The sequence below is a fragment of the Rattus norvegicus genome, chromosome 2 (assembly GCF_036323735.1).
Source record: "Rattus norvegicus strain BN/NHsdMcwi chromosome 2, GRCr8, whole genome shotgun sequence".
NCBI classification, from domain to species: Eukaryota; Metazoa; Chordata; class Mammalia; order Rodentia; family Muridae; genus Rattus; species Rattus norvegicus.
The window spans coordinates 246384712-246408276 of NC_086020.1; the positions used below are offsets into that span (position 1 = coordinate 246384712).

Consider the following 23565-nt stretch of genomic DNA (forward strand, 5'->3'; position numbering starts at 1 on the left):
AAATTTTCCATTTGTATTAATAACTTATCACTCCCATTAAACATGCATTTTCCCTAAAGCTTAATGTTTCTTCAGTGGAGACCAATTAACATGGACAGTCTCTGCAGCCAGCCAATTACTTTAATTACTGGAATTTTAAAAATGTGCTTGCTTTGCATAGATTTGACCAGCTAAACTTGTCCAAAGAGTGCATTAATTTCATGTTCCAAGAGATGGTAAGACTTTCAGTGAATATGTGGACACCAAGAAACCTTCTTTTGGCACAGGTAAGTGCATATGTAGTATGGTGAGTGTGTTTGTGCACCTCTTTCTCTCTCCCTCTGTGTGTGTGTGTGAGTGTGTGTGTGTGTGAGTGTGTGAGTGTGAGTGTGAGTGTGTGTGAGTGTGTGTGAGTGTGAGTGTGTGAGTGTGTGAGTGTGAGTGTGTGAGTGTGAGTGTGAGTGTGTGTGTGAGAGAGTGTGTGAGTGTGAATGTGTGTGAGTGTGTGAGTGTGTGTGAGTGTGTGAGTGTGTGAGTGTGTGAGTATATGTGTGAGTGTGTGTGAGTGTGTGAGTGTGTGAGTGTGTGTGAGTGTGTGAGTGTGTGTGTGAGTGTGTGTGAGTGTGTGAGTGTGTGAGTGTGAGTGTGTGAGTGTGTGAGTATGTGTGAGTGTGTGAGTGTGTGTGAGTGTGTGAGTGTGTGTGTGAGTGTGTGAGTGTGTGTGAGTGTGTGAGTATATGTGTGAGTGTGTGTGAGTGTGTGAGTGTGTGTGAATGTGTGAGTGTGTGTGTGAGTGTGTGAGTGTGTGTGAGTGTGTGAGTGTGTGTGAGTGTGTGTGAGTGTGTGAGTGTGTGTATGTGTGAGTGTGTGTGAGTGTGTGTGTGTGTGAGTGTGTGAGTGTGTGAGTGTGTGTGAGTGTGTGAGTGTGAGTGTGTGTGAGTGTGAGAGTGTGTGAGTGTGTGTGAGTGTGAGTGTATGTGAGTGTGAGAGTGTGTGCATGTGTGAGTGTGTGTGAGTGTGAGTGTGTGTGAGTGTGAGAGTGTGTGTGCATGTGTGAGTGTGTGTGAATGTGTGTGAGTGTGTGAGTGTGAGTGTGTGAGTGTGTGTGTGAGTGTGTGTGTGAGTGTGTGTGTGTGTGTGCATGCGCGCGTGCTCACATTCATGTGGATGCAGGTATGTGTAGAGGTCAGACGTTGATACCGGATGTTGTTCTTGGTGTCTCTCTACTTTGCTTATTGAGGCACAGTCTCTCACTGCTCCCAGAACTTGTCGATTTCATCTAGTTTAGGTAGCCACCTTCTCAGGGGATGCCCTGCCTCTGCCTCCTGAATGCTTGGTTTACAGGATGCTACCACACCTGCCCAGCCTTTGTGCATTCTGGACACTCCAGTACTCACATCTAAACGATAAGCCACTCCTCCTCTGAGCCATGTGTCCAGTTTCCTTGACCAACAAGAAAACTTTGATTATCTGTTTCGCGTTCTGCCATACAGTGGGCAGACAAACATCAGGTGCCTGCCATGTCATTATTGGCCTTCCATGTGGAGGCTTACCAATCTAGTGGCCCTTTAATCTTGGTGCAGAACCATGGTTTGAAGGATGGGCAGACCTCACTTGAGTGTTTATTTCTTGCTCTCCTGGGCTGGTATTTTAGAATCCATGCATCTCATGTTTAATGATGATAAAGGGTTAAAGGCAGGAATAATGGAAGTGCATTGCATATATCAACCCTCTGAGAGGCCAAGAACTGCTATAAAAGGATTAGGTGCTCCTGGAAAGGCACTTAAAGGAGGACTGGCTTCTCCTGACAAAGTCAAGAAGTCCCTCATTTTCATGCAAATGAGAAAACTTCTGAAGGGTAAGTAAGGGACTCCTTCCCACCTGCAGAGCAGCCTTGGCCAGGATGCTGGTGTTGAGGGATGCAGGGATGATGTGAAGTCATAATCTAGTGAGACTGCACATGGCTCATTGATTAGTAGAATGAGAGACATCAGGAAAACAGAGAAAAGAAAGATCTTCTATGTGTGGGAATCCAGTGCACAGAAAGTGCTTATCCTAGGTTTCTTAGTGACCAGAGCTTGTGTAGGGCACGGTCAAGTCTAATGTTCAATATATCATGGCAGTGATATGTGGAAAATCCGGAGGTGTCTTTGAGAGTGATGGAGCCTCTTTAGGCTCTTAGGTGGGCTTTTTAAGTCAGGAGGCAGAGTAACCAGAAGCTCACGGACATACACATTTCCAGTGAGTTGGTGCCTTAGGATTCCTGTCTTGCAAATTTGAGAAATGAAATTCATGAACCACACATGGTGTGCTTTAGAGAGAAGTTTATTATAAATCTGTAGGTAGGAACATGAGAGCGGGGCAGGGGAAGGAGGAATAAATTCTCAGGGCTGGGGTATCATCAAGCTGAAGGTCAGAGCAGGTTATGGCAGAAGCCGGGAGTGAGCACTGGGAGGGGGTGAGCTGACCCACTTAGCACAGCCATTTGGTACTCTGGAACCTATCAGTTTCACACCCTCCTTTGCTTCCAGATAAACGAACTAAGGGGGCGGGCGTGAGGCTGTGGAGCAGTGGGCAGAACTCTTTTCTGAGTTCCTGGCTAAAGCAAGGACATTCCTAGTGTGGCTGTTTTGGGGTGTCTGCCCTTCCTCAGAGGTTTCTATTTCCTGTCCTCGTCAGCGTGCTTAAGAGATTGGACCTGTGAAGAGAGAACAGAGGGAACTCAAAGGTTCCAACGGCATCATGGGCCGGTATGCTCACGGTCTTGTGCGGGCTGAGCCTGCTCCTTCACTGGTTAGCTCATCTGTCCTCCTGAATGGAACTGCAATCTGGTTTACCCACTTTCTTCATCCCACAAAAAGCATTTCACTAAAAGGGAATTTGTGCCCCAAATCTAATATATTTGCATACTGCCTCTCTTTGTCAGCACCAAGAAACCTGAGCTCAGTGCTGAAGCTCACTTGTGGCTTCCAAATGTGTGAGGAAAGTCCCCCCTCCACCCACAGCCCTTGTGTAGCTTAGCTTAGCTGCTCTCTGAGGTCCAGGCATCTGCTTGTCACAGATTCTCTTCAGAGACTTTTGGGGTGAGCATGCTGGAAGACAACGGGTGCTGTGGAGAAGAGAGGAAACTCATTACCTGGCTTCCATCTTCTTGTGGACAGTGGTTTACTGTACAGGCCACTACCATGGCTTGTAAAATGTAGACCAGCAGACATATTCAATGACGAAGAAAGGGAATAAGGACAAGGCTTGCCACCAGGTGAGGAGTGGACAGGTTGTGTCATGTAAGCTTGGTTGTGGTGAAGGTGGGCTCCTGAAAGGCCAAGGGCACTGGGGAATGTGAAGATCGGAGGTGACCCGGATTACTACAAACTTTTCCATTGCTATGACAAAATGCTTGAAAAGGGGTGAGAGTTTACTTTGGTTCACAGTTTGAGGGCACAGCCTATCACGGCGAGGGGGCCATGCATGGGGATGGGATGGTACAGCCTATCACGGTGAGCGGGTCATGGAGATGAGAGCACAGCCTATCACGGCGAGGGGACCATGGAGATGAGGGCAGAGCCTATCAGCGTGAGGGAGTCATGGAGATGAAGAATGCGAAGCCTATCACGGTGAGGGGCCATGGCAGTAGCAGTGTTGGGTAGCATTCACAGTCAGGAAGCAGAGAGAGGAATGCTGGTGTTCAGCTTGCTTACAGGGCAGGTTTTCTTTCCTAGGTTAACCTTTTCTGGAAACCCCCACATAGACACACCCAGAAATGCGATGGTGATTTTAAATCTAGTCAAGCCGATGATGCCTGCCCATCACAGTACTTGTGAGATGTCTGATACTAGTTGTCAGACTACATTGGGGATCTGGTTCTCGCTGTGTCCAGATTGTGTCCAGATAAAGCAATGCCTTTGTGTTATTTTCACCTGCTTTGTGTTAAACGATTCTACTGCCAGACCATGTAATTCAGGTACTTCTGTCTTCCCAATTTGGGACCATCTTGTTTGCATTCGCAAAATGGTGGGTCCCGTAGGCCTGCATGGCTCTTCTCCCAGCAGTGCGATAGCAAGCAGAGCAGTTAGAGCAGCTGTCACAGGACGGGCACTGTGCTAGGCAGTGTGCACCAAGTGTCATCGCTCCCTTGGGTCTCCCTGTGAGGAAAGGACGAGAACCTCCATTTGTCATATGGGGTCTCTAATGATCTGAAGGCTAAGGGCCTGATGGCAAACAGGTCACACAGAAACACTGGCTCTTTGCACACCAGTGATATGAAACTCACGCCCTACATGTGTCTGTAGCTGTGGTTCTGGGATAAGCAGCACCAACTTCTGGGAAATTGCCGTGTCCCCTGCTCCAGGGCCTTGTAGATGCAGAACAACAACTTCCATGTCAAAGGGAAAGTGATACTTTATTTTGGAACCAAACATGAAAGACTACAGCTTGGGAGCACAGCTACAGGTTAGCAGGAGTGTCATGCTCTAAGTGGTAACAGTAAAGTTTTATTGTAACAAAACAAAAATATATTGTATTCCAACACACTTTCAAGTTACGCTGGCGGGAACCATAGGTACAATGGATGTAGCGATGCAGGGGAAACTTAGGAAGGTGCTAGCTGCTGTCTGGCAGCTGAGTCCTTAGGCCTTCCCTTGGTTGGGTCTATTTATGTATCCTTCAGTGTTTACCTAGGGGTCACAAAGTATCCGGTAGGTGCTAGAAATGGCTTCCAAGGAGGCATTGTTTTATCTGGCCACAGGACAGTTTGGCCCTGGACTTCCAACGTTCCAACTGTTCCACACCACTGACGGTTCAGTCAGTCACCCTCGTGGAAGGCCTAGTGGAAAGTGCAATTCTTTTCAGGAATTTTCATTCACAGATTGATGCCATACCTCTGAGGGTGCTCTAATAAGCTCCCCAGTTATCCAGATGTGGGCTTCAGTTTAAAAACTGCATGTGGGATTTCTGCACTTGGCAGAGACAATTGATTTGCAAAAGTTGTCCTCTGATCTCCCCTTGTATACCGTGGTATGCCTATAGACACATACATGCCCCTGCCCACACAATTACACTAAATAAATAAATGAATAAAAAATAAGTATAAGAAGCAGCTGGTATTCTCTACCAAGACCTGCTTTTGAAATGGTATTGAGACCATGAATTTAAACAAGCAAACAAACAACAAACAAAAAAAAAACCCCTTGAAGTTAACTAATATTCAAATCATTATTCCCCCTGTGGGCAGCGTTACCCTTTCCTGATTCATTGTTTCAATCTTTCGTTTTTCTGATTCTCTAGTAAAAAAGAAGGGATGCAGTCTTGTGAAATTAATAAGCTGAAGTCTCCCCTTAAAGATGGCAGAGAGGCCTTTCTTCTGCATAGGAGCAGTTGCTTGAAAGACAGAAATCTGAGATCATATCCTTTTCAGGCCTCTAATCACACAGAAAGCTAAGCTGGGGTTGACTCTGCAGTGTGTTCCCATCAGGAAGGCTCAGCACCTGTGGCAGCATTTAATGCAAGAGGCCTAATTTAATTAGCAGCCTGCCTTTGGGCCAGCTTGCTGCGGGGTCTTGAATCTCTGGCTCAGGAAGAAACATGTAACCCCTGCTCCTTTTATTTCTAGTTAGCCTCATAGAGGGAGGGTGTCTGAGGAGAGAGGAGAACTCTGCTTCTCCATCAAGCTCTGCACAGTGCTAATTGAGCTGACCGTCTTGGACCACTGTCTGCGATTGCTGCGGCCGAGTAGAGCAGAGACCCGGGGAAGGGATTGTAAATGTCAGATGGCTCATGCTTGCCCTCTTGGCTCTTGAATTGATCAGGGGAGATATCCAGTCTGCACGCTTGAGTAACTAAGTAGCAGACAAGTAGGAAGAGATAAGGTATTCAAATCCCAGTGGGGAAAGCCTGCACCAGATCCCTGCGCTGCCTCCCAGAGCTAATGAGGAGATGGAAGGTGAAGGTCCCTGGCTGCCTAAGTACAGGCTTTGCCTCCTGACTTCGTTGCTACTTATCCCGCTCAGGGGCTTGTCTCTGTCAGCCATTTCTCTCTCATTCTGCCTAGAAAATGACATCGCATGTTTTAAGATTATGCCAGCCCACGTCTTTTGCAACTGTAAGAGAGGAAACGGATCTCCTGTGTGTTTTACTTTATAAGGATAAGCCACAGCAATTAGGAAAGATGTATTTTTCTGGTCTCTGAAACTTCTGTGTTCAGTCCCCGGTTTTCCTTGGGCTTTAAACAGGCAACAATGCCCAGTTTTGCTTCAGCTCTGGGCTGTGAGCAGGAGCTGGCTCTGCCTTTCTCTACATCACAGTGGACCGGGGATGGGAGAAATGGCTTAGTGCATAAAGCCAATCCCTAGAATGCACATATCCATATATCATTAATTCCAGTGTGCCTATGGAAAGACGGAAGCCTGCGACAGGAAACTACCCAGATATAGGCTGGTCAGCTGGTTTGGTACGTGCAGTGATAAACAACAAGGAGCCCTGTCTCAAATGAGGTGGGAGATAAAAGACTGATTCCCCAGATTTTCATCTGACCCCCACACTATCGCCACAGTGTGTGCGTGTGCGTGCGCATGTGTGTGTGCGCATGTGTGTGTGTGCGTCCCTGTGTCCGCTTGTACAAATGTACTCTCACACACGACCTGAAGTCGGGCTCTCTCCTAGGAGACTCGGATTCACAGCTCTGCCTTTCTGAACATGAATTCTCAAAATTATTCTTTCCAGGACTACGCAGAATATGAAGTCAGATAGCACATTTAAAACATTAAAATACATTTCTGTTTCCTCGCAGGATGTCTGTCCACGGACATGCACTCTCCCTTCTCTTACCATCCTCTTCTATGAGGAATTACTCGTTTTCTGTGTTTGGAAATGACTGGAATCTTTTCCAATATTATGTCGGACCTAGAATCACTCATTACTACTGGGGTGGGTCACTAGATGTTGGCTCAGTTTGCCTCAGAGATGTAGGCTCTCTCTGTAGCTCACTTTTTATGTGAAGGGATAATTTTAGAGACATTGTAGTTTTTCTATAAGGAGGAGACAATGCTCTTCTTTCTCACACTTTCCTTCAGTTCCCCTGTGCTTGGCCATAGAACAATGAATGGTTAAAGCGGGTGACATCTGTTAGTGTGATCTCAGGACTAACCACATACTTGGTGGTTAATTGAGATCCTTATAGGCGTGGCAAAGAATGAACCTCAGAGTCATTACCTGTGGATCATAAACCAGAGACTAAAGAGGCTGAAAAGTGTCTCACTCACAATCACACCCCTACTGCAGAAGGTCCAGGTGACTCTGGAGCTATTGTTTAAGGAGAGAAAGGGCAAGACTGAGGGAGACGCTAAGGAAGAAATGTAGAGGGGAGAGAAAAACAGAAGGGAGGAAAAGAGGAGAAAATAGGGAGAGAGGAAAGCCAGAAAGCGGGGAAAAGGAAAGTGGGGAAATAGTTAAGAAGAGAAAACAGAGAAACCCTTGATTTTAGATGAATTGTGTAGGGTTAACCTTTCTTCTTATAAACAGCTCCCACTTTTCTCTTTCCGGGGAAATGTCAGCTTTGGAAATAATTTAACCCGAATACTCAAGCTGTTGGAATGGCTTTCCATGTCGTGGCTGTAATACGGCTCACAATTATAATTAATGGAACATCTTCAGAGTGAGCTAAGGCTGTGTGCACATGGAAAACCATCTAATGTGCTAAGCATACAGAAACACGAACTAAGAAGTCCATTTTTTACAAGCAGAAGAGGGAGGCAATTAGGGAGACACTTTTCAGCAAGAAGGGGAAAAAATACCTAAAAAATCCTGTGTTCCTGACACACTTTAAGATGAGCCTCGGGCCCCATTAAGGGTGTGGTAATGAAGAGGGTCTGTGAGCCACAGGACGGCTCTGCGGAAAGGTTTCTCCTTCTCAGGAATCAAGACGAATTAGCCTCATTATTTGCAGACACTTGACAAGAGCAGAGGAAAGCAGGGCCATAGGACAGGCAGTGGGGGAAGGAGTTGGCCCAGAGGAGACAAGAAGGGGAGCTGGGGTGTGTTCTAGACAATCCCCTGCAAAAAAGGGGGAACATTCATGAGAAGACAGCACGTGCCATAGACCTCTCTACTGGGATCTTGTCCCAGAGTAGCTTGGGCTGGTTCTTGGCTTGCTGCCTACATGAGCCCCATCAAGGACTTGCAGAGACAGGTGCTCCCAAGCCAGGGCCCATTCCCCTCCTGCTTCTTTGTCTAGTCTATGCTCATGCAGTCACCTGTGCTTCCTTGCCTGTGTCCTTACAACACCTCCTGAGAATGCGCTTGGCGAGACTCAGTGACCGTCACTCTGGCATAATCAAGTAGGAGAATGAAACGGCCTTCGGCTTAAAAGGGATCAAAACCACTGGAAGTGCTGGGTTTTAATTTATACCTTTGGATGTTCACTGGGTTATCTGTAAGCCAATGGGAGCTCATGAGGACTAGGGATTTTGCTGTCATGGGTCACAGAAAAGTATGTCAAGGTATTTTAGAGGTGGGATTGCTGTTTTCTTGATGGGAATCGCTCTCTAGAAACATAATTTCAAATAGCGGAAGGAAAGGAGAGCCTGCTGTGACAGCCATGGGTTAGTCTGCACACCCATGGGAAAAGCTTTATCTGAGCCCTCATTAGCTCAGGGTGAAGAGACATTCCTGAGAGCCCCTCCTCAGTAGCAAGCTTCAACCCCCAAACTGTTCTCTCTGACCTAGAATAGAACGCAATGCCTTCCAGGGTACACTGGGAAATAAACAGAGACTTAAATATATATATATATATATATATATATATATATATCCATATCGTCTTGCTATATTGTTCAAACTAGCCTCGAACTCATAATCCTATCTCTTTTACCCACCTCTGCTTATATGCTGGTGTGTAAAGTATGTTGCACCTGGAGACAGTTTCAAATGTTGTGATTAGAAATAGGTGTATCAGCTGGGTGGATATGACAGAGGATGAGCAGATGGACAGACAGATGATAGTTGTAGAGATGAATAGATATTTAGATGGTAGGTGATTGATAGATGGATACATAGATAATAGGTAAGATAGGTGATAGATGATAGATACTTGAATATTGATAAGTGATTAATAAGTGATAAATGATAGACATCCTTCAGTATCCAAGGTATACGTATATTCATATATTTCATACATACATAAATGTGAATATATGTAGGAAATTTATACACACATACACACATATACACACATATATATATATACATACATGCATATATCTTATATGGTATCAGTACACATAATAGCAGACAATGAAAAGTTGCAAGACCTGTTGTCTTGATGGTAGGGAATAGCTGGTTGTGCAGATCAAGGGCCAGAGAACTTAAGAGCCCAGGGTGCAGATTTCAGTGTGTGTCTAAGACCTGGGCCCGGAAACTGAAGATTCCCATCCTCACTGTTCTATGCAGGATCTAGTGAACTGCATGGTGCTGGCTCACATCTGGGGCAGGCCACGTTGTAGGGTTCAGGTGTTGTCCTTTCTGGATCACCTTCACAGACATGCCTGGAGTTACTGTTTAACTAGGTAACCAGGTAACTGTTTAACTAGGACATCTTATTGTTTAGTCAAATTTACACAAGGAATTAACCATCACAGGAGGTGTCCTGGACCAACAGCAACCTGTAAGCATACAATAGTGCCAAGGACAGTGCCCAACAGAGAATTGTACTGTCCAGAAACAGAATGAAGCTTGAAACACTTTGATTTATAATATGCCATTTTTTTCCCTTGGCCAACTCTATTTCTCTTGCCATGATCAAAAGCAGTAATTACTGCTAGGATTTCAGCATCTCCAGTGTCGTGTGTTCAAGTCTCTTTCTTAGTGGCAGAGCACCTTTCTCTGGTGGGACCATTCCTATATCCAGGCTTGAACCAAGAGCATGGAGGGCAGATCTAAAATTTCTTTTATTTTGGGTGGCACTCGCACTGCAGCCACAGAAACTAGAAGGAAGACTCTGGATCCAGCTTGGCGCTCATCCTCTCAACTGATCCAGAAAGCTGAGCTGGCCAAACAGGCCGAGTGCTATGATGAATGGCATCTACATGAAAGCCACCTGCGTGAAAGCCGTGATGGAGCAGGGCATCGAGCTGTCCAATGAGGAGTGTAACCTGCTGTCTGTGGCCTACAAGAATGTGGTTGGGGCCACAGGTCTCCTAATCTAGGAAGTGAGGTCTTCTCTCTGAAAATGAAGGGAGATTATTTCTGGTATCTTGCTGCAGTAGATTGTGGGGATGATTGAAAACAATAGAAAATTCCCAAGAAGCCTAAGGGGAGACATTTGATATAAGCAAGAAAGAGATGCGACCTACACATCCAATCTGCCTGGGGCTGGCTCTTAACTTTTCTGCACTTTACTATGAGATCCTTAATAATCCAGAGTTTGCCTGCACACTGGCTAAACCGGCTTTTGATGAGGCACTGAACGAAGACTCCTACAAAGACAGCACCCTTATCATGCAGTTGCTTAGAGAAAACTTAACAGTATGGACATCAGGCTGTGCAGGAGAGGAATGTGACGCAGCAGAGGGGGCCAAGAACTAAAGGCATCCAGGGCACCAACATCCTTCCCCGCAAGAAAACCTTTTTACATCTCCATTGCTTATCCCACTTGGATTTCCTCTGGCAAGGAAGCCCATTCATGTATATGGGGTCAACTGTTTCTAGTCTTCTCACACTGTAGCTTTGGGAAAACTCCATCCCTTGGTGTGTGTTGTTTTCACCTTCCTGGTGTGCAGTTACTGCTGTAGAAAAGTGTCAATAGCTTCATTTCCTACAAACACGAGTAACTTCCAGACACTGGTGTAGGGGACTGACAGCACATTTGGTATTCAAGTAATCTGAACCACTTCTGCAAGTGACTGTGAAGACATGGGAATGTGGTGCCCTACAATTTAAGGTGATTGTAGTAATAACTTGGTTTCTACATTCCTTTCCTAAACCTTCTTGGGGGTTTCCTTTCAGAAGCAACTTTTCCATGCTCTTACGACCAATTCCTTTTGAGTAGGAATGCAGAAGTGTTAGATTGAATGGGAGAGCCCTTAATGCATCCGGGCTTGGGGTCACAAATTGAAATGTCTCCTGTGTCACATATTCTGGAGGTTACATCTGTCGGTGACAACAGGGAGTTTTCTTATGCATTCTTCATTTGCTGCAGTTTAAGTTGACAACTTCCTTCCCAATAAAAATTCACTTACACCCCCTGCCTTCGTAACTCCGGCAGTCACTTTACCTTGTGATAGAAGTAGTATGTTGCTGCCAGAATACAAGCATTGCTTTGGGCAAATTAAGATGCATGTCCTTTCTTAATACACTAGAAAGGAGAAATAAAGTACGCAAGTCCAAGTCTAAACTTTAGCACATTTCCATGCAGATTTGTGTACATGTGAGGGGGTATCCAGTTTGTCAAGTGATAGTTCTTTAGAGAGTTGGACCACTAGATTGGGAGTTTGCTAATCATTGTAGTCCCCAAAAAAGCCTTGTGAAAATGTTATGCCCCATGTAACAGCAGAGTAACATGAAATAAAACTACATTTTATCAAACCATTTATTATGGCTTTGTAACATTTGCATACCCTAATTTTAAGGAACAGACAAATTTACGACTGTTTCGAGTTTATTGCTATTTCTCTTTATGTAACACGTAGCGGTGATACCCATATTTTTGCATTGTAGTAGAACACAATGTCTCAGGGGTAGACACAAAGTCTAGAGTGCTTGGCACTGTAAAATTGGACTATATTTCTCCAGATAGCCTCATGGACCATCTTCCTCAGATGTAACGACAACTGGTTAGGTGTCATGTGAAGTAAAGTAGACATTCGAAAACTAAAAAAGAAATTCTTTTATTTTTGAAAATACTATTTTATTTAATATAACGATGATATTTTACTGAGTGTGTGCACATGGGTACACAAGCTGGAGCTAGAGTAAGGTGGCCAGAGGACTGCTTGCAGGAGGTGCTTCTCTCTTCTGACCTGTGGTTCCTGAGGACCAACTTACATTTTCAGGCGAGACTAAATTGCCTTAACCCACCGAGCCCTATCTCCAACCCAGGTCTCTCATTTCCTGTAGACAGCCGATACTTCATGTCTGTATGAACTTCTAGTGTGGCATTCGTGTGTTGATTTCATAATGATGCCATTAACAACATCTTAACCACTAAACCCTAAGGGGCTGCTCAGGTAAAGAAGGCACAATCTAGACAAAGGAAGCAGGCCAGCTAGCTACATGTACTATGCTTCCGTGTGTTAACCAGTCTGTCTGAAAAGAGGTTCGTTCAGTGGAGTCCCTGTTGGAATAAAACGCACATACATCTCAACCCTTGTTCTAGATCACCGAAGAGACTTTAATCACAGAAGTAACAACAAAGGCAACAGGAGATAAATCAGCCAGCTTGTTTTTAAGAAACCCAACAGGAGACCCTCAAACACAAGCCCACACAGTTTGGTCTACAAATACATAAGGGTCAACCCAGCTATCTACACAGATTTGAACCCCAGCCCCAGGCAATTAAGGGCTTTAAATATCAAACTAAGAACAATTCCTCATGCACATTCTGTATCTGCTCTTTGACACTTCAGGCTTGGCATGAGTCAAAGCCTGTCCTGTAGAAGGGAATTAAACGAGCTTAGAATAAGCAAGACGATTTGAAGAAACCTCAGAGGGCAGGGCGTTATAATTGGAAGCAAGCCTGCCATGGGTAAAATCACTGCTGTCAGCCTGATGGGGAGACGCCCCTTAGGTGTATGCCAGACCTGTCAGTTGCTGTCCTCAAAGTTGCTGTCGTCTTGGCGGGAGTGAAGGTGCGTCAGGCTCATGGGATCAGACACATAGCCTGCGTCAGAAAAGAAGTTCGGTCGTTACTTATTGACCTTCTAGCACATCTCCCTGCTTTTGTAACCAGCGGGATCCAGTGCTGTACATAGCTACTATAGTGTCCTTCCAGATCCCTGGGAATGAAGACTGGATTCTGGACCTCGGTGATGCTATGGTCTAAAATCGAAGCAAGGGGTTGATACCATATGGACATCCATGTCCACTTTGAACATGCTGGCTGGTGGTTAGTATGCTGGGTTTACAGGAAAGCAGGACTTGTTTCCAGAAGGAAGACACCGTGATGGCTAAGATCAAGCTTCATGCCAGGCAAATGCATTTAAGGAATGGTTCCAATGCTTGCTGTCTTTGGGGCATTTGCCAGCTTAGATCTTCCTGAGTGTCATGCCTCAGACAAGTGGCAGGCAATGCCAGGGCATAAGGCAAAGGAAGGGCTGAGAGGAATGGTGGAGATGGTGCTGATGGAAAAAGAATAGCATCCTGGAGAAGGTTGCCTGCTTGTTTCCCTAGCTGCTTCCTTTTAAGGGCCTGACAAGTGCTTAGGTCCGAATTATCAGTGGCACTTGATGCGACAGCCCAGGCGTCTCTAAGAATGAACTTTATAGATCTAGAGTAAGGCAGTGAGTGAGTCCAGGGAGCCACTCCCTGTCCACTCTGGTTACAGAAGTACCCACAGTTTTAAAGAATGGGCAGCTTCTCAGTACTCACTGCCTGTTTAGTCACCATTGAAAGCTCAGTTATCAGAGCCAACACAGACATTGGTGTTACCTTAAAGCCATGTGGCCACACACAGGAAAGTGAATGCACATTCACTTTCAAAAGGGGAAAAAAAATCTATCAAACTCTCCTAGCACGCCATAACGAACTCTCCTGCAAGGAAATACTGCTGATGACGGTACTTCTGAGCATGGGCTTGCATTATGCTCCTCTGTTGGGATTGGTCCAGGTTAGTACTGAGGGCCCATGTGTGTATATATGCCTGCAAGTGCATGTGTGTGAGTCTGTGTGCACGTGTATGTGTGTATGTGCATGCATGTGTATATGCACGCACGTGTATATGCATGCATGTGCACACCTGCACATGTGTATGTATGTGTGCGTATGTGTACATGTGTGTTTGCATGCATGGACCTGCAAGTGTGTGCATGCCTGTGTGCCTGCATGTGTGCATTGCAGTGTGTATTGTATGTGAGCAAGCTGACCCACACTACTAAATCTTATTTGGTAGTCACTAAAACAGAATCAACACCATAGGTAAGAATATTTCTTTTGCCAGCTGAATGTCAGTGTCACTCTGGGCATGGACAGATCTTTACTAAGCTAGCCATGTACACACAGTTTCAGTGCTTTGGGCTGTGTTAGCGCTTCTCACTGCACTGACTCCAGTAAGGACCTGGCGGTTGGTATGGCTCCCGCAGTGGGTAGACTGTACTTCAGGGATGAGTGACAAAGTCAGCGGGTCACTGAGGCGGGTGTTCCACACTGATGTCCGGTTGCCAGTTTCAAGGCTTGGGTGCTTGGTAAGCTGAAGAAGAGCTCAACTAGAGTTTGACTGCAGATTCCAGGAAGAGACTGACTATGTCTCTGTGTTTTATCACTTAAGGCAGGCAGTCTGAAGTGAAGAGTGCAGAGCTGTAGGTTCAGTTTTACTCCCATACTCTACTTCTGCCTATTAAACAAACAGGACCAAACCTGTGGAGTCTGGCTCACAGAGCATCGTGGAAGAGAGGCAGAACAGTGCAAGCAAAGGACCCCTGCAGAACATGTCCTCTGGACATGACAGATCCATGACAGTTTGCTGAGTTAGGGTTCCTACTGCTGTGATAAAACATCGTGACCAAAAACAAGTTGAGGGTTTATTTGTTTACACTTCCAAAACACTGTTGTTCACCAGTCAGGACAGGAACTACGATCTGTCCTGACCTGGCAGGAACATAGAGGCAGGAACCGAGGCAGAGGGGATGGAGGGGTGTAGCTTACTGACTTGCTCACTGTGGCTTTCTCAGTCTGTGTTCTTACAGCACCCAGGACCATGAGTCCAGGGACAACAACACTGACAATGGTCTGGGTCCTTCCCGTCTATTATTAATTAAGAAAATGCCTACAGCTTGATCTTAATGGAGGAATTTTTTCTCTATTGAGGCTCTCTCCTCTCCAATGACTCTAGCTTATGTCTTACTGACATAAAACTAGGCAGCACAGCACACATGAAGTCACAGCAGTTGTCACACACACACGACCTGCATGACTCGGGCCAATGTTTTGAAATGGATGGGAGACAGATATATAAGTCCTTACTCTGGGCTGAGGACTAAGGGCAATTGGCAAGAGTCCTGGTAGGTTGGCCGTGCTTCCCCCAGTGGTTAGTCCTGCATCCATTCACACATGGAATGCACTGAATGGATTCATAAGGTTGCTAAGAGAAGATATGAAGTCAGAGCAGGGTGTGTATACAGGGGAAACAAGGATCTGCGTAGGGAGAGTGCAGGGGGGAGTAAATATGATCTCAGTACATTGTAAACACCCTTGAAATTATGAAGGAATACATGAAAAATCACATAAAAAACTGAAAGACTAAAGTTCATGAGGTTGCTCTTGTAGGAAATGAAAGTAAAGCCAGTCTGGGAAGAGTTTCCAGTCTGGGAAAAGGGCAATTGGCAAGAGTCCTGGTAGGTTGGCCGTGCTTCCCCCAGTGGTTAGTCCTGCATCCATTCACACATGGAATGCACTGAATGGATTCATAAGGTTGCTAAGAGAAGATATGAAGTCAGAGCAGGGTGTGTATACAGGGGAAACAAGGATCTGCGTAGGGAGAGTGCAGGGGGGAGTAAATATGATCTCAGTACATTGTAAACACCCTTGAAATTATGAAGGAATACATGAAAAATCACATAAAAAACTGAAAGTGAGTTTGAGGCTAACCTGGGGGTATATAGAGAAATACTGCCTACAACAAGAAAATGGCAAAAGGAAATAGAAAAGAAAGGAAAGGGTAATGCTGACTTGCGAAAAGCTGTTTCTAGTAGGAAGCAAAATTATGTGTATCTTTTCTATAGGAATTCTCTGTCCATCCAAACACCCTAATGCTTTCTCCTGGACCTGGTACAGAGATGTTTAGGAGAGGCAGACATTTATATTATCAGTATAGAATTCCTCCACTTCACCTTTGGGAGTTCTCTGAGCATGGCAAACCTATTGGGACTCGCCAACTGCCAGTAGTCCTCGGCTCAGGATAGGGACTCAGGTCTCCCATTCATTCTGAAATATTGACTGGCTCTCTGTTCCTTTAGGAAGAAATCTTCAGGGGGCTGGAGAGATGCCTAGCAGGTACGAGTGCTGGCTACTCTTGCAGGCAACCCAGGTTCGATTCCCAGTACCCACGTGGTGGTTTACAACATCTGAAATTCCAGTCACAGGGAATCTGATGTTCTGCTCTGCCCTTCATGCACTGGCTTTCATGCGGTGCATAGTCATGATGCAAACAAGGAGCATGTAAAATAAAATGAATCTAGTTAAAAAAATTTAGAATTCTTTAAAAGTTTATTATTATTATTATTATTATTAGTATTAGTATTATTATTATTATATCATCTTTGGGGTAAAGAGTGGTTTCACCTTGAACCTTTCATGGAAGGCTTTTCTGCTAGGACCACAGAGCACAGACTGACCTTATGCTGCCATGAAACTTTGAGAAAACACACTGCCATCTACTGAAGGATGGGGTGCTGTGACTCCTGGAACATATTTCCCTGCTGAAGGATCCTGGGCTTACCCACTACTCTGTAAAGCCAGTGACAAGAGCTGGTCTGCATGCTAACAAATACTAGGAGAACCTTTACTCCAAGGTTCTCAAGATGGTCGGTGCTCACTGTAGTACATCTAATCCAGGGAATTCATCCTTGGTTTCTTCAAGGTTTTCCATGGTTATGGACGAAGGGCATGGATCTGGTAATGTAGGGGCTCTAGGGTGTAGAGCCACTGGAACCAGAGAAGCCAGTTCCTTCTATCCTGAAACACAGCCCTAGGAACAAATCTGCTGCCTTTAACTGATGTGTTCAGTTCCTCCATGCATTCAAACAAAGTGGCCATGAAACAGTGGGCCATTGGACTAATATTTGAACTAACGTAGAGCTTCTCTGACATAAAGGCTAATAAAGGATATCAGGGCCCTGTTCCTAGATGATGGTATTTAAGGTTAGACGATATGATATTTCTAATAGGAAATATTAAATATGTGATATTTATCTACAGGAACTCTCAATTTATCCAAACACCCTACTGCAGCTGATGTTGAAGGTGTCTGTATTTCCCTTGGCTTCCAGAGGCCAGCCTCAAATTTTAATTATTTCAAAGAGCCGTGTTAATTTGTTGCAGAACAGTCCTCTGAGGCTGGCCCAGGCTTCTCTCCTGTGCCTCCTTGCCAGCTGTTTGAAGGGTTGGATGGATAGATTGCTTTAAACCCTGCTGTGCTCAGCCCATGTGAAGAACCCTCCCGGGGATGCAACTGTGGGAGCTTTCCTTTATGTTCTTCTCCTTGTACGCAGAGAGGGGGGGCTTAGGGGCAGTGAGTAGGTCTAGGGAAATGATAGTAAAAGATTTATAATGCCAGGAGAGCCAGAGATTATTTACATAAAGACCTTGCGTCTTCTTAGGACTTCATTGCACACAAATTCACACTCGCAGTCTCTGTGCACACTCCCATGCAGACTTAGGATCATATACTTTCTGTGCATTCTGCTTACACACACATGCATGCACCCTCAAACTCACATACATCCACACTCAATGTGTTCACACTCAGACTCTCTCACTTTCGCACACACACACACACACACACACACGAACATACATGCTCACTTATGTGCACCCACGCACACATGCTCACCCACACTCATGTGCACTCATGTTTTGGCAGAGTTGACGTGCTTTACTAAGCTTGAATATAGCTGTGGAGTTATAAAGACTTCACGATCTGAGTTAGAGTCCGTATAGTGTTTTAAAATTACCTATCATTCCTGGCTATTGTAAAATATAAAAATGTCTCCCTCACTATCAAAATGCTACCAAAACGAGTGAGCTCCACCCCCCAGCAGTGATTTTCTTGATGTGGGTTGCTTACCGTATTTGTCAACAGTTGAATACTGGGTGCTCCTATTCATCTCCTCCAAAGACAGGCCCGGATTAGAGTGTGTTCCAACACTAGAAAGTGAATGAGACTCAGTTTTACATGAGAGATGCTGGGCTCATGAAATATGTAAAACAAAATTCAGTCACCCAGTGTAGATTCTGAGAAATGTCAATGCGATGTCCCCATGATTCGGGTTTATAGCATCTTGTTTGGGGTGAGCTCAGAACTGTTGGACTGAGTTAGAACTATGACTAGAGTCTCGTTCTCTTATCGGTTATGGTTACCAGCGTGAAACCATGGGGATGCACTCTACCTGAACCTCAGTTTTTGCATTTGTGCAGAAAGATACGACCCCAATATTCTCAGCACCTTGCTTTAGTGGTTTGATATAGACAAAGGGAGGATAGGGTCTAGATGTGGCAGATACTGAAATCTTTGCTTAAAACCAGCTAAGAACGTGAACGTCTTATTGGTAACATAACAGTGACACACCCTGAGCCCTACTGTGAAATGGAGCCTCCGCAGGACTGGGGTAGTAAGCGGGGCCCTTACACCCAGTACCTTAGTTAACTCTGCATCAGTGTAGCACCACCTTCTTAATCACAGTCAAGACTAGAGAATCCCAGGACAGGGTCTCTAGAGGCCTAGACCTCTACATCCCACAGCCTTGAGGACCCTCAGGTGTGCATCTCCCCAGAGTTCCCTGATCCTCCTCTTTCCCCCAGTTTCCACTTGGGTTTGTCTAAGAGGTGACACTTCCTTCCCAGTTCCCGATCTCACACCCGGCATGTACAGTCAGCCACCGCCCCCAACCCCATTCCCTACCTGTCACCTCTCCCAGCCCTTGCACATAGCGTACAGCAATCTCAGAAGAGCTACCCCCAGGGGCCCAGAACCACCCTTCCCAACTCCACAGGGCTCCACAACAGAACTCTTCACACCATGAGCTCCCAGCCACTTCCCTGACTTTGGTCCCTGCCATTGATGTCAGCCAGAGCCATCAGCCAACATTTCTGGAGTATCCTCCACAGTCTGCGTTGTGGTCGCTGCTTCTTTGGCTTGGCTCCAAACACTGCGAGCTTGAACCATCTCTCTTCTATTAAGGGGAATCTCTCTGCTCGGGACTTAGGCAGTTCTTCTCTTAATTGGTCTCTCGGCTTTCACCCGTGTCGCCGAGTGATACATTCTTTCCATATTTTCCACGGTGTTCATTTTGAAATATAAAGTGGGTTAAGATGTCTGCTTGTTTAAACCTCCCAGTGGGTTCGTGGTCCACTTGGGACACAGTGAGAATGCTCTGTTGTCTTCTTCACCAGATCCTACCTCCTCGCCAACATATTCTGCTCTGTCCTTTGAGTCCTTCTGGCTCCAAGTTGGAGCCTCCACGTTGCTAACTTGCCCTCAAGCCCTCCTCCTAGGGGACCCAGATCCTCATTTGCTGAGAGCATCTGCCTTGCCTTCACCCAGGGCAGGCTCCTCTGTCACGAAGACTTCATTTCACTTGACGCTTTCTCAGCCTCTTCTCCTTTGATGGCTATCCCAAAGTGGCCCATCCTCTGCTGGGGTCATTCCATTTCATGACGGTCTTATTTATTATGGAACTTGCTTATTCCCTGCTTATGTATACACCGACAATTATATCTCAATGCACAATAAAGCTGGGACTCCTTTCTTATTCCCTGATGTGCCCTCAACCCTCAGAGTCACTCTGGCACAGAGAAGAAGCCCCACCAACAGTTTTGAAGAAGCAAATCAACGAATGAATTCTTAAATGATGCATGCCGCTCAACCCTTCCTCCCCTTGGTACATCATCCATAGCAAAAACCTTAGGTCAGCCCATTTCGGCTCAACCTAGGTCCCAAAGGTCGGAAGCCTGAGTGTTCCACTGTGGCTGTATTTGCCTTCTTTGAGTCTTAGAGTCTCCCACTCTTCACCAGGCCCCTGGCCCCACATCAACACAAGTTTGGCCATAGTAACTGACACTAGATTTCTAAACATCCCCAAGTATTCTATTCCTCAGGACTGTGGCTAAACTGTGCACCCTGCTTACATGTCTATGTTGGCGTCTCATTTGCCCCTGAGGGGAAGCAGGGAGTTTTATGGCCTGGAGTGAACATTCTACATGTTATGGTTAGGGGAGGCATTCTACATGTTATGGTGGGGGGTGGGCATTCTATGTGTTATGACTAAGGATGGGCATTCTACTCTGTACCACTGGGTTAGCACTATGTGTCTTTTGCTGATTCCTCTATGACCATAACTGACTTAGGTCTATGTCGTGCATCTGTAAAGCGGGAGGCCTGAGAAGACTTGTATTAGGAGGTGTACTGGGAGAATTAAAAGCTCCTCCGTGCTGGAGTTTAGGAAATGGTAAGCATTGCTTGAGATTGGTATCCTTCCAGGTGAGTCTGCTTTGTAAAGAGCCATGGAGATGGGCTCCACCTCTTCCACGCCCTCGGTACTTGACATTGTAATCGCAGTGCCACTGTGAGTCTGCTCTGATGTAAAACTGCCTGCATTTGTATACTGTCGAAATCAGCTACACGGAGTGGAACCAAGATCCTGTTCAATAGTGTTGGACTCTCGATGGCTTCTTCAGACTTTATGGTCAGAATGAAAGTGTGTTAAATAAAATCAAGGGCTTCGGAGCTGTACCTTTAGAGAAGTCAGTTTTCTGAAAGCTTGCATTGGCTCAGACGTGACTGCCTCAAAAATAACAGCACCTCCAGACTCACTTCCTCAAGCTGCAAAGAAGGTTTCTTAGAGGGAGGGAAGGACTAAAGAGAGAAAATTCTATTGATTCAGAGCATGACAGAGTCACCTCAATCAACATTAAATAGTAAATAGCACATAATTCTGGCTACAGATGGTTGGTTTACTTTTTAAAATTTAATTTCTTCTTTCAGCGTGTGTATGTGGTCCTGTTTGGACTATAGCTCGGTTTAAGCAACGTGCTTTGTGCGGTAGCCTTGGCAACAAGAGGTAATGGGGAATAAATACTTTATTGCCCAATGACTATCTGATTTCCTGTGAAGAAAAGCCTATCTCTAGGACACCCTGGGTGTTCAGCGGCTCAATGCAGTTCATGCCAGGGAACTTAACCTCCCCCAGGAGATGCCCTGCACACTGGCACATGGGTCTCTCTTCTCAGATGTCAGACAGATGCAAGCCAATCATCCTCAGGTCAAACAAAAGAAGAAACTAGACCCCGGTCAACTCAGCTAGCTCGTCACACCCATGCACACTCCACCTTCAGCATGGCTCCACAGGTGTTCAGTTTAATTTGGGTACCAGGACTTGGGCTGAAGTGGTGACTGCAAAAACATGGCTGGTCTACTGCTACAGCAACCACCAAGCTAGTGCCTGCAACCGTGAGCCCATGGCAGGTAAGGCACACCCTGACTTCTGAGAGTTCCACTGGTTTCCGGCTTGTGTGTGTTCTGAGGCAGGATCTCAGGTAGCCTGTGCTAGGCTCTGACTTACAATGGAGCTGAGCATGACTTTGAATCTTTGTCCCCATTTTGCAAGTGTCTGAATGGTGGGCATTACTCACCACATCCAGCTTGGAGTGTTTCAGCCAGTATTGAAACTAGGAAGCCTTCTGATCCTAAGAGGATGACTATGTTTCCATGTATGTATGGGTATGGGTGTATGTATATGTATATATGTATGGTTATGGGTGTGGGTGTGACAAAGAAATCTTATTTGTATATTTTGTGAGTGTAAGGTAATTTTTTCTTTGTAAGAAGAGGATGAGACGGTTTTAAAGCTGTTTTTGTACAGTGTTATACAATGTATGCTAGTACTGAACAGTTTTCACTTTGAAGTAAACAATCCACATAGGTCCTGCAACTTGCACAGGTACAGCTAGTGCCATTGGCTGAAATAAATGCAGTCAGTGACATGAAGGACAAGTACTCTGTGCAAAAGTTATTGACTGAAAAACAAGTCAAGACATATGTAAGGCCACAGAGCTACGGGTCACAGAACAGTATGTGAAGAGGGAGGACTTCCCAGCAAGGGCCCTGCTTCTTCACGTGAGGGTACTTACAGAGCCTACTGCCTCAGCTTCTAGGTTAATGGATATTATCTTAAGCAATGTCCTGGAGAGAGAGGGCAGAGTTTCTATACTCTTTTGAAACTACTTCTATTACTAGAGAACACCAAAGTTGAGTAAGAGTGGTGGGTTTACATAGCTCTGCTTTATGGTAAGAATAGAGTGGGGAGGGGGAGGTGTCAGGGTAGAACATACATCAGCTTCCAGCAGGCCCTAGGCAGATTCTCACTCCTGCTTGGCCAGTGGAAAGGGGAGGCGTGTGTCAAAGGACAGGTGGCTGGACATTCAGAAGGAGTCAGCATCAGTCCCTCTGGGTGACTCTCCCTACAGGGTTAGGCTGAGCCTTAGGCATTGTGACTAATTAAGTCAAAAGTCTGAAAACAAATTGAGCAGCTCCCAAAGGGTCCTAGTCATCCTACCCCAGGAAGTGTGAAAGCCAAAGCAATGGTTGGAGCCAGATACAAAGGTGTCTCTGGGAGTCACAGAGGCAATGTCTCTGGCCACTCTGTTCCTTGTGTTCCCAGGCAGTGTGAACTGGTGAGAACCTAGCACATTACAAAGCTGCGTGAGATGCCAGCTTCCGTTTAGGCAGAAGATCATGATCTTCCTTATCGGACTCACCCAGGGATAAGTTTCTTCTTCTTCTTCTTCTTCTTCTTCTTCTTCTTCTTCTTCTTCTTCTTCTTCTTCTTCTTCTTCTTCTTCTTCTTCTTCTTCTTCTCTCTCCCTCCCTCTCCCTCCCCTTCCCCCTCCTCCTCCCCCTGTCTCTCTGTCTCTGTCTCAGTCTCTCTGTTTCTGTCTGTCTGTCTGTCTGTCTGTCTGTCTGTCTCTCTCTCACACACACACACTCACATACACATTCACACATACTACATACGTACATATATACTTATATAAACAGACATTCAACCACACATACACACACACACACACACACACACACACACACACACACACACACTGTGCCTGGCTATACATGGAGTGTGGTATTTGTAGCTTTTTAAATAGATGGTCCATTTGACCCATGCTATTCGATTGAAAGGGTTGTTTCCTTTAGAGCTCCATTTCTGAGGAAGAATCACAATGCCACCAAGATGAAACTGAGCGGAGCGTGCAGGAAGACATTTCACAGAAGCCATCCCTGGGGCTGATGGACTGGCTGGGTAGGGCTGGCTCTGGGGAAGGTAGAAAGGCTTCACAGAGGGTTGTATAGGTCATTTTGTGTATTCATTTTGGGTATGTTGAGAGGTGAGTGGGGAGACTCCTAAAACCAGCATTGTGATATTTCTTTATCCAGAAAGGTGTTTCTTAAGCAGTGTCCAAGAAGTAATAAGGAAAGTATTGTCTGAACAGACTGGGACCCTCTCCTGCCATCTCTCTAGAGTTGGAGAAAGAGCCAGTGTCACAGTGAGTCCAAATGGTCCCATTTAGAGCCTCCAAATCAGACAGAGCTGTTGTTTCCAAACTGCGGCCTGCCAAATGCTTTTAGTGTTGGAGAATGAATCACAGGTTTGGCTCTGGGATCTTTTGAAT

The 23565-nt window shown here is 45.6% G+C and overlaps 1 protein-coding gene and 1 pseudogene across 1 annotated transcript in view; one reads left to right on the forward strand and one right to left on the reverse strand.

Moving 5' to 3' along the window:
- The first annotated feature begins 9094 nt into the window (after positions 1 to 9094).
- Ywhaq-ps3 (tyrosine 3-monooxygenase/tryptophan 5-monooxygenase activation protein, theta, pseudogene 3) lies at positions 9095 to 11061 on the forward strand (annotated as a pseudogene).
- A 1278-nt stretch (positions 11062 to 12339) lies between these two features.
- The window catches only part of Tnni3k (TNNI3 interacting kinase), a 267950-nt gene continuing 256724 nt past the window's right edge, over positions 12340 to 23565 (reverse strand). The window contains 2 exon segments of the mRNA NM_181769.1: positions 12340 to 12847; positions 17966 to 18045. Of these exon segments, the coding sequence (NP_861434.1) occupies positions 12771 to 12847; positions 17966 to 18045 (157 nt within the window). The 3' untranslated portion in view covers positions 12340 to 12770.